Source organism: Zea mays, chromosome 9 (genome assembly GCF_902167145.1).
Source record: "Zea mays cultivar B73 chromosome 9, Zm-B73-REFERENCE-NAM-5.0, whole genome shotgun sequence".
NCBI classification, from domain to species: Eukaryota; Viridiplantae; Streptophyta; class Magnoliopsida; order Poales; family Poaceae; genus Zea; species Zea mays.
The window spans coordinates 87,237,541-87,248,763 of record NC_050104.1 but is presented as its reverse complement, the minus strand read 5'-3'; the positions used below and the strand labels follow the sequence as shown (position 1 = coordinate 87,248,763).

Here is an 11,223-nt window from a genome sequence, read left to right as displayed (position 1 = left end):
CATGAACAATAAATAACAAACTGATAATAAAAGTAGGATCATGAATAATGTGTATCTCCATACCCAAAACCACAATAAGCAATAGCAGGTACTACCCAAAAATTTAGTGGTAAACAAGGTATAGAGATACAAACTAGTGTAACCTATTAGGTCCCATCAAAATTAACCTATGCAGATCATTATGATTAATAAGAATATGACTGGGTAAGAAGAAGTGATCAAGGGCACAACTTGCCTGGGACTTGAGATTCTAGGTAACAACTTGCTCTTCAGATGACTCGTGACCTCACTGCTAAACGTAGCAATACAAACAAACATGGTATAGACAAAATTAACATCACATCAAACATAAGAACAAACTGCATAATAATAATCTAGGCGTTGCTACGAGATCGTGGGTTCGAGAACCACTAAAATCGGAGTTACGGTTAGAGAGTTACAATTTTCTAAAAATTTAGGTGTCCAATATATAATAAACTAAGTGCATACTTTTAATCTATGTTTCATGACAAAATAAGGTTACCAGATGATAAACAACATTATTATGAACTTAATGCAACTGAAATGGATCAAAAAGAAGCTAAAATGAATTACTTATGAATTAAACAAGTTTCTAGAATTATTTTTATGCTAAAACTCATTTTAAATATTAATTAACCATTTTCTGGTAATCTATGGACTGTGGATAGAAAAACCAGGGACCCCAGGGTTGTTTTTGTTAATTTCAGGGCTTCAGCGTAATATTCTTTCAACACCAGAGGATGGCGGGTTTATTTTTAATAAAGCCAAGGGCTCAGAACCGTAGGATCGTGGATCAAAGGTTAATAAAAGAAACTGAATCGGTATGCAACAGTGACCCACGGATCACAGATCAATGGCTAAGGATACGCCACGCCATTCATCTAATCTGATCCTCACAATGAGATCCAATGATCGAGATACAATCTGGTCGAAGGGGTGGGTTGCTTCTAATCCTGGCCGATGATCTACTATTCAACGACCTAGATTTTATTATGGCTATACCTTATCACACCACCCGATCACACCTCCATGGCTCAGATCAAATCACCTAGAGGATACGCCCAGCGCCAAATCACGGTCGTTGCACGCTGGATCAACGGCGCAAGCTTGCCCCCACCTCACGCCATCCGAGCACGGCGGCGCCACCAGCCCAGAGACAGCGGAGAGATGGCCGGAGTTCGGCCACCCCGTCTAGGAGGGCCTTATACTCTAATCTAAAGTGTGAATCATATAGTGCAAGGCATGGCGAACGCAGGGGAAGAGTTCTCACCGGCAGGGACGAAGCATAGAGGTCCGACCGCGGAGAGTGGGTGGCCCGCGGCGGATTCAGTCACCGGCGAGAAATTCACCGAGCCTTGGCCGCCCACGGCCCTGGAATTCCACACGACGACGTCCGTAAACCTTGACAAAGCTTCCCTGAGCGCACATTTTGCCCTAAATGGACGGTAATCACCGAGGGGCGATTACGGCGGTGGTGCTCGGCTTTCCCTCCCCCTTCTCACTGTTTCCCTTGCGGTGGCTTAGAAATCCGCAGATGGGCAGGAAAGAGGGTCGCAGCGTGGTCACTTTTATGGTCCCGGGAGCACGCGACCAGCATGTATTTGGTTGCTCGCCTACGGGTTCGTCGGCGAGGGTGCAACGGTCGCGGCCGATTTGGCCGAGAGGTTCACAAGGACCGGACCCGCCGAACGGAAGAGCGAGTAAAATGGGAGGCGAAATCCGCGTGAACCCGGCGAGGATTACGGGCAGCGCAACGACCCGAACCAGGTGCCTTGTTTGTCATAATCTGCTGGAGAAGACGATCATGATGCCATAGGCCCACATGGCAGCGACCCCGCGTGGAGAGTGCCTGATGGGATGCGGCTGCGGAGCGGTCCCACGTGCCTGTGATGGAGACGAAGTTGTCCACACATGGGTTTGACTGATGGGTCGGGCCCATATGTCGGCACACATGTCTGATGGAGGCGGGCTGAGCTGATCAAAAAGGGAGAATGGGCCAGCCAGGCCGCATTTCGACCCAAGCGGCAACAGGTGAGTTTTTCTTTTATTCCTGTTTTCTTTTCTATTTTTATTCCCACCTTTAAAATTCAGATTTAAATATGGGTTTCAAATTCTAATCTAAATGTAACATCCAGAATAGCAGCATGAAGGCAAAGTATATATTTTTATAGACTTATATATTTATTTTAATTATTTTGTTTCCTTTGTTTAGTTAAAGGTTCAAAGTATGTTATGCACCCATATTATTTCTTTTTAGGAAGAGTTATTACTCTTGAGTGTGTGATCAAATCCCAAGTAAAAATAAATATTCATTACCTTACTTGTTTAGGGAAATATTTCTAACCATATGATTCAACAAAGGTTGGTTTTAAACATATAGGGTCTTTTATTTAATCTCTTAATATAAAAGACTTTTATTCAAACATGGGAATACCAATTCCTAAATCTCAACATAGTTCTAATATGAATATAAATCTTACTATTTTTATATTATTATTTATTGTTTTCCTTGTCATTTATTTATGTGAGGAATAAATAGCTTAATTGAAATTTTCTTTCCCATTTTCTATTCCTTTATAAATTGAGGTCAAATTCAGGTTTTCAATAAATGCATGATAACCACATCATCAACAAGAGATATGCCATTCTTTACTTTGTTTGTTGGTTACTTAACTGATTTAATACCATTTGTTGATTATAAATAGGAAGAGTCCTAATGAAGTTTCAAGGGTTTCAACAACTCTCCTAACATCATCATAAATTTATTTATTTATTTTATATCTATATATTTTTTTCTTATACTAATTTTGGGATTTACAATGAGTCAGGGACGTCGGCGCTGGCAAATGAAAGAGAAAAGGGCAGATTGGGTCCGGCGGGGTGTGTTGGCCACCGAAATTAAGCCTAATTTTTGATGGCCAGAGCGGGGCCATCGAAAATAGTAGCAGACGCCAAAAAACTACTAGAGTTGTTGTAGTGGAGAGGCAGAGTGCTATAATTATTTAATAATTTTTTGTAAAATAGAATTCTTATTGGAGCAAAAGTTTTAGTGTCAGAGTCCTATATATTTCAAAATACAAACTCTGGCTGGAGATGCTCGGATCCTTAGCATTGGTAATAATATTATGATTATTTGATGTGCTGCATATTTTGCCCACGAAGCTCATACTAGTGCACTTATAATTGAGCTCACCAGACGTCGATATGATGGGCCCTTGCTGCCCTCATTGGTGCTATATATATCCCGCCACCCCGAGGGAGATGGAACAGCAAGCTAGGTATTGAACTCACGAAGCAAGCAAGACTCTGTACTGCTATAGAAAGCAGTAGCAAGGTCTAGTCGGCTGTGTGGCCTAGGCGCCTAGCTATATAGTAAACGTGTAACACGGTATCCAGCATGGACGGGTACATCTACCAGTCGCTCTTCCTCTCCGTCCTTGCTGTGGTACTGCTGCAGCTGGTGAAGATGGCCCTCAAGCCGAGGCCACGGCTGCCGCCAGGGTCTTGGAAGCTGCCCGTCATCGGCAGCATGCACCACCTCGTGAACGTGCTGCCGCACCGGGCGCTGCGGGACCTGGCGGACGTCCACGGCCCGCTCATGATGCTGCAGCTCGGCCAGACGCCGCTCGTCGTCGCCTCTTCCAAGGAGACGGCGCGCGCCGTGCTCAGGACGCACGACACCAACTTCGCCACACGCCCCAAGCTCCTCGCCGGCGAGATCGTCGGCTATGAGTGGGTCGACATCCTCTTCGCCCCCTCCGGCGACTACTGGCGCAAGCTCAGCCAGCTCTGCGCCGCCGAGATCCTGAGCCCCAAGCGCGTGCTCTCGTTTCGTCACATCCGGGAGGAGGAGGTGAGCACAGGCACAGCTAGCGCGCACGGTAGTCACACGAGAGTACGAGACGCTATGAGATGAGAGTACACTCTGAAGTCTGAACAAAAACAACGCATGCAAAAATCTAAAAATAAAGCAGGAGAAGACTGGTCAAAAGAGGAGAACATGCATGTGATACGCTGATGTGTTGTGTTCTAGGTGATGCTGCGGGTGGAGGAGATCCGCTCGGCGGGCCCGGCGACGCCAGTGAACCTGAGCGTGATGTTCCACAGCATCACAAACAGCGTCGTGTCCCGGGCCGCGTTCGGGAAGAAGCGGAAGAACGCGGCGGAGTTCCTGGCGGCGACCAAAGCCGTCGTCGGCCTATCAATAGTACAGAGAAGATCTATACTGGCGGTCGTAAACCTATTTTTAGTGGCGTTTATCGTAACCGCCAGTGCTAGGGGCCAGTACAAATCATCATTTTTACAGGCGGATAACTGAAGACCGCCAGTGAAAATCGATTTTCACTGACGGTCGACGTAATAAAACCGTCAGTGCAAATCGTTTCCAGGAAACATAAAACAGATTTTAAAAATAGTAAAAACAATTATTTTTATTAGGCCCACCCCACTCGTGCAAGTCACGGCATTTTTCGCGCAAGATTCGCGCGCTACACGGTTATTAGTAATCGAACCGTCGACCTCACCCTCGCGCGTATCCTCCAGTACCACTCCGTCTATGACATGCTTTGTGTCTATTTTGTAGTTGTTTTTTCCACATATTACAACTATTTGAGTGTAAATTGCTTATTTGAGACCCTAAACGAATTCAAATAAAAAAGTTGTCAACTACAAAGATAAATAACTTTTGAAGTTCTACAACTTTTATTTTGACACTTTTTTCATCCGAGGTAGTTTGCAAAATTTGAATTTTAAATTTGACTTACTTAGATTCAATTTTTGAGAACCGAAATGAGTTCAAATAAAAAAGTTATCAACTACAAAGTTTCATAACTTTTAGAGATCTACAACTTTTATTTTGGTGGTTTTGTCATACGAGGTCGTTTGAAAAACTCAAAAAATTAAGGATAAAAATGATTTCTAGTGGCGGTTCCTTAAGAAAACTGCCACTGATGCTGTTGGTAAGTTGGAAGCCGAAGCACTTGCGCTCCTCAATAATTTCCTCGAGGATGGTGTCCACCGTCTTGTGGATCTCCTTGAGGCTGCGCGTCATGCCGGTGAGCTTGGCCAGGACGGTGGTCCACGTCGGGAACAAGTCCGGGACGTTGAAGCCGCTGAACACACTAGTAGAAAAAGGCTCAACACCTGTGGGACGATATATTTTTACAGACGGATCCGGTTATCCACCGACTGTGCTATTTCTAGTGGCGGTTCCTTAATAAAACCGCCACTACAAATCATGGATTTCTACTGGCGGTTTTCTTAAGGAACCGCCAGTAGAAATACGATTTCTAGTGGCGGTTTTATTAAGGAACCGCCACTAGAAATAGCACAGTCGGTGGATAACCGGATCCGTCTGTAAAAATATATCGTCCCACAGGTGTTGAGCCTTTTTCTACTAGTGTGTTCAGCGGTTTCAACGTCCCGGACTTGTTCCCGACGTGGACCACCGTCCTGGCCAAGCTCACCGGCATGACGCGCAGCCTCAAGGAGATCCACAAGACGGTGGACACCATCCTCGAGGAAATTATTGAGGAGCGCAAGTGCTTCGGCTTCCAACTTACCAACAGCATCATCAAGGCCATCATACTGGTAAATAATTATACCAATTTCAACGGTTGTCACGTGTCATCTATATATGGTCAAATGGCGGCCCAGCATAGGCTAAGGCTCATGCACGTCATGCCGGTCTGCTGACTGTGACGGACCAGCCTGTCGAGCCATTTGATTAAATTAGCGTAAAATATTAAAAATGGTGCATGAGGTAGGGTTTGAACCCATGTCCTGATGGAACAAGAGCGAAAAACACTGGATGAAGCTGTCTAACCAGTAGAACATCATGCTCATATGTTTTTAATATTGAATATAAATTGTATATATGTATATACGTTTTTTAAAATAAAAAAATATAATCGTGTCGGGTCGGGCCAGCACTATGGGCCGAGGCTACAGCCAAAGCACGGCACGATGTTCTTGGCTCTTGCAATCATTAGGTTGTTTCTGAGACCACATTGGCGCAATAGACTCTATGATGTTTGAGGTTGCTGAATTGAATGGAGTAACAATGATTTGTCACACTAACAGTAAAATGAAAGATTATTTATTGGTTTTAAACGTTAGTAATTGCTACGAAATAACATAATTTATATGGAGCACATCTAGTTTTTAATGATGCCTGACTTTATGAATCACTCCATATTTTGATCCATCTATTTTATAAGTTTGAGTTCATGTGACTTATTTTAGAAACTTGAGCTCACAAACTTTGTTTTATTTGGCCTCTGTATGGTGGAATTATGTAATTTTATAATTTCTGTTCGTTCAGTCAGTCGTTGTGAACTCTCTTCTAATCGCTCACTTCATTGGTTGTGTTGTACCATGATATATTGCATGGAGTAAACAATAACATCAGTTAGCCAAATCAAAAAATATTATACGAAGAGCGAAGACAATTAATAAAAAATCTTGAATTTTTTTTGATAGATAGTTTACGTGGGTATTAATGTAAGCCATCGCAACACACTGACAACCGACTAGTATATATATAATACTCAGTTCAACATGTAGTAGTCCTAATCCTATGTATATAGAGAGTTTAAAGTTGAGCTCAAACCGGCACGTTTCACTATTTCATCTATCGTACTTTACGTCAATTTTTTTTAGAATGGTACTACACGGATTAATCTCATATCATACGGTGTCGTGCTCAAATACTAAAAACGTAAGCACAACATGATTCAAAATCACTGTGAACCGGTGTTGTTGAAGAAAAACTTATATATCTCTAAAAATACATTTTTGAATTATTTATAACTTCGATGAAGGCCCAAAAAATCGTGTATAAGAAAGAGAAATCCCTTTAAAATGCATTGCTTGGACTAGCAACTTAGCTCAAAACTAGTATACAAATATATATTAACAAAAACATATAATTTACGAAAATAAATATAAGTAGCAATATTTTCTATAACTTTTGTCAACAGATGAAAATTATTGAAATATAAAAGAACCATTTAAATATTAGTTTTTTAATTCGTTAATGACCCCATGTCATTTCGATTGAAACACGCCCTATCTAACTGTATTATGTCGTGCCGCCTATTAAGCATAGCTTTGAGACATGGTATAACCCAATTATTGAGGCCGTGCTAGTCAGCACATTTTTTCATATTATATATAATTAATGTGCTGGATTATTCATCTAATTGCATCACGTAGTACCATCTATCGTGTCTAACTTTGAGCCATGGTACGATCCAATTATTGAGGTCGTGCTAGTCCAGTCCATTTTTTTCATCTTAAACCTTTTTTTCGGACAGTTGACGGCCTCAAATGGCATGCATGACCCAAAGTTCCAGTTGAAGTCCGTGGGCATATATAAACCTTGGTCCATCTCCATTACACTCAACGGCAACACGTGTGCATATATGCGCAGGACATGTTCGCGGGCGGGACGGGGACGTCGGGGTCGGCCATGGAGTGGGGGATGTCGGAGCTGATGCGGAACCCGCCGGTGATGAAGAAGATGCAGGCGCTGATCAGGGAGGCGTTCCGTGGGAAGACAGCTGTGACGGAGGGCGACCTGCAGGCGAGCAACCTCCAGTACCTGAAGCTGGTGATCAAAGAGGCCCTCCGGCTGCATCCGCCGGCACCGCTGCTGGTGCCCCGGGAGAGCATCGAGGAGTGCGAGCTGGACGGGTACACGATCCCAGCCAAGTCACGGGTCATCATCAACGCGTGGGCCATCGGCCGCGACCCCAAGTATTGGGACGACGCCGGCGAGTTCAAGCCGGAGTGGTTCGAGGACGGCTCCCAAGACTTCACGGGCAGCAGCTACGAGTTCTTGCCCTTCGGCTCCAGCCGCAGGATGTGCCCCAGCTTCAACTACGGCCTCGCAAGCATGGAGCTCGTCTTCGTCGGCCTGCTCTACCACTTCGACTGGTCGCTGCCCGAGGGCGTCAAGGATATTGACATGGGGGAGGCGCCTGGACTCGGCGTACGCCGCCGCACGCCGCTAATGCTTTGCGCCAGCCCGTTCGTCCCGGTCCCCGCCTAGCTATATATAGGCACGTACATCGATCGTCATGCTAGCTCTAGCCGCGAGCTGAGGGGCCTATACTTGTATATCTGTCTCAACAATTTCTCTCCACGATGGATGTGCTTGCTGGCTAAATACGTAGTATTATTACTGCGAAGCGTGTATTATTATGTACCTAAAGTTTGTACTTCTATCCTAAATTAAATTGTGTCCCGCAGTAGACGCAAGGGTAATAAATAAGTGCCGTTATTTTTCCTTGCTGTGTTTTAAATATTGCAATATCTAGGAGATATTAATGATAGTTAAAGCTTTCACATTTCACATGTCTGTGACATCTAACTCTTTCCAATAAGGCAAGTACTCGAAGAAAATAGACTTTTTGTTGAATATAGCCCCCGGAGCTGGTTTGACATCCTTCCTTGTTTTTTCGTCTTTTGTCTTCTTCCCGAAAATAAACTTGATATTCCTGACTGTTTCAAAAACTCTATGACCTCTATTGTTACCCGATGGAGCAGTATAATGTAGTTCACCATTATTGTCAAAGTACTTATCCATCTTTCGCATGCGGTACCTGTGTCCTTCCAATAAAAAGCGTATGTGCCTCATGTACACTATCTTCTTAGATGCAGTAAGGGACACGTAAGCAGTTCCATCAATGCATACTGTGCAGCCAACCTTTCCCTTAAACTGGCCTGATAATGTGAAGAGTGCAGGGTAATCGTTGATCGTAACAAAAATAATTGCTCTCAGCGTGAATGAATCTTTACGATACTCATCCAACATTTGAACACCCGTTACCCACAATATTTTCATATCCTCCATTAAGGGCTCTAAAAATACATCCATATCAACTCCATATTGTGTAGGTCTAGAAATAAGGATGGTTAGCAAAATGTACTTCCGTTTCTGCATCAACCATGGAGGAAGGTTGTATATGGTGAGGATCACTCGCCATGTGCTATGCTTGCTGCTCCTTTTAGCAAATGGATTCATTCCATTAGTACTCAGTGCGAACCTAACATTTCTTGGTTCATCGGCAAAGTCTCGGTGGTTCTCATTGAAATCTTGCCACTGCTTCCCATCGGCTGGATGTCGAAGCTTCCCATCGTTTTTGTGCTGATCAGAAGCATGCCAGCTCATAAGTTTGGCATCCTCAGGGTTAGCGAACAAACACCTCAATCGATCGACGACGGGGAGGTACCACATCACCAAAGCAGGAATCTTTTTAAGCGCATAATAGTCTACTTCTTCTTTTTCTTTGCTCGTGGATTTTGAAGTCTTCTTTTTGGCTTTCTTTCGCTTCTTCCCTTTAGACACAGATGCAACACACTCTTCTCTCGATAGTCTTTATTCGTCTTGTACCTACTTGCACCACACTTTGGGCAGGTCTCCAAATCTTTATAATCATCACCTCGATAAAGGATACAGTGATTTCTACACGCGTGGATCTTCTCCACGTCCATAGTGAGTGGACTGATTAGTTTCTTTGCATAGTACGTGTTAGCAGGCACTTTGTTCTCCTTTGGAAGCATGTCTGCGACAATACTCAAGAACGCATCGAAGCCAGCATCAGACGGACCATATCTAGCTTTTAACATCAACAGCTTTAACACAGACCGGAGCGTCGTGAACTCTTTGCTACAACCCTTAGACTCGTCGTACAAAGGCTCTTTTGCTGCCTTCTTCAGGGACTCCATACCTTTCATGAAGAACATCGATGGATCTGTATGACGACGCAACATTGCCTCTAACAACTCTGCATCTTCCTCGTCCATAACATTTGGCAGAACATGGGTTCTTTCACGTTCATTTCCTCCAGCGTAACCATGATCAGTAACATTTGGCACTACATGTTCGCTCTGTGGAAGAGGTTGTTATGTCTCGTGAACGAACTGAAAGATGTCGTCGACGTTCGCAGGGTTTCCAGCTGTATAAGGCGAAGAGCTACCCTCTCCATGCTTTGTCCAAATTATGTAATCCTTCACAAATCCTCGGCATACCAGATGAGATATGATTTGTTCTGTGTCATCAAATACAACAGCATTTTTGCAGTCCATGCATGGACAATATATGTGCTTTGTCTTTGTTCTCCAAGCATGGTTCGTAGCGACAACAATAAACCTATGGACCTCAGATATGTATGATGGATCTAGCCTTGATAAGTTATACATCCAGGATATCCTCTCCATCATCACCTGTAAAAAAAGTAACATAAAACACACAAGAGCACAAATTGGCAAGAGAAACATATACCAATATTTCCTAACAACTAAATATATCATGGATAAAGAAAATTGGCAAAAGAAACATGAACAACCTTTCTTAGCGACCTTCTTCCAAAAAATAAAAATCAAAACCTCCCCCTTGTATTTTGTGAAATCTGGCCTTCCAATGAAAGTTGGGCTGCGCGCGAGCTACACAGTTTTTGTCGGGAAGGATGAAGGGGTATTTATACAACAAAGGTCATAGGCGGTTGGATTAGGCAACCTAACTACTTTATCTCTAACACATAGTGAAACCCTAGATCCAAAATGTGGCTAAAATGGAGGAAAAATGAACAAAATTTGGCAAAAGAAACATAAGCCAAACTTTCCTAGCAACTAATAAACAAAAAATCTTAATACCCAAACCTATCTCTAACACATGGTGAAAGCCTAGTTTCAAAATGTAGTTAAAATTGAGCAAAAATAAACAATAATTGGCAATTGAAACATAATTAAACCAACCTTTCATAACAATTAATAAAAACAATCTTAATTACCAAACCTATCATCCTCCCTCTCCATACAACACATTCACCATTCATTAAGCAACTAAATATGTGTCATGGATAAACTGATTTGAGAACTAAACATGAAAAAGGAGAGAGAATAGACAAAATCTAACCATCTTAAGCAACCTCATTTGAGGAAATAGAGAAAATAACCTAGCTATACTCTTCTCTCTCACATGTAAAACCCTAGATCCAAAATGTGGCTAAAATTGAGCAAGAATGAACAAAAATTGACAAAGAAACATAAACCAACCTTTATTATCCACCTTCTTCCAAAAAAATGAAGACCAAAACCTCCCCCCTTGTATTTTGTGAAATCTGGACCTCCAAAATCGCCTCCAATGGAAGTTGGCTGCGATTTTACAGCTCATGTCGGGGGGAGGAAGAGTGGTAT

The 11,223-nt window shown here is 43.0% G+C and overlaps 1 protein-coding gene across 1 annotated transcript; it reads left to right on the top strand.

Annotated features, from left to right (window-relative positions):
* Window positions 1-3,273: 3,273 nt before the first annotated feature.
* Window positions 3,274-8,311, top strand: LOC109942454 (premnaspirodiene oxygenase). Its single transcript, XM_020544485.2, has 4 exons — window positions 3,274-3,874; window positions 4,055-4,228; window positions 5,407-5,610; window positions 7,454-8,311. The coding sequence occupies exons 1-4, from the start codon at window positions 3,419-3,421 to the stop codon at window positions 8,072-8,074; spliced, it is 1,455 nt and encodes a 484-aa protein (XP_020400074.1). The 5' UTR covers window positions 3,274-3,418; the 3' UTR covers window positions 8,075-8,311.
* Window positions 8,312-11,223: the final 2,912 nt, after the last annotated feature.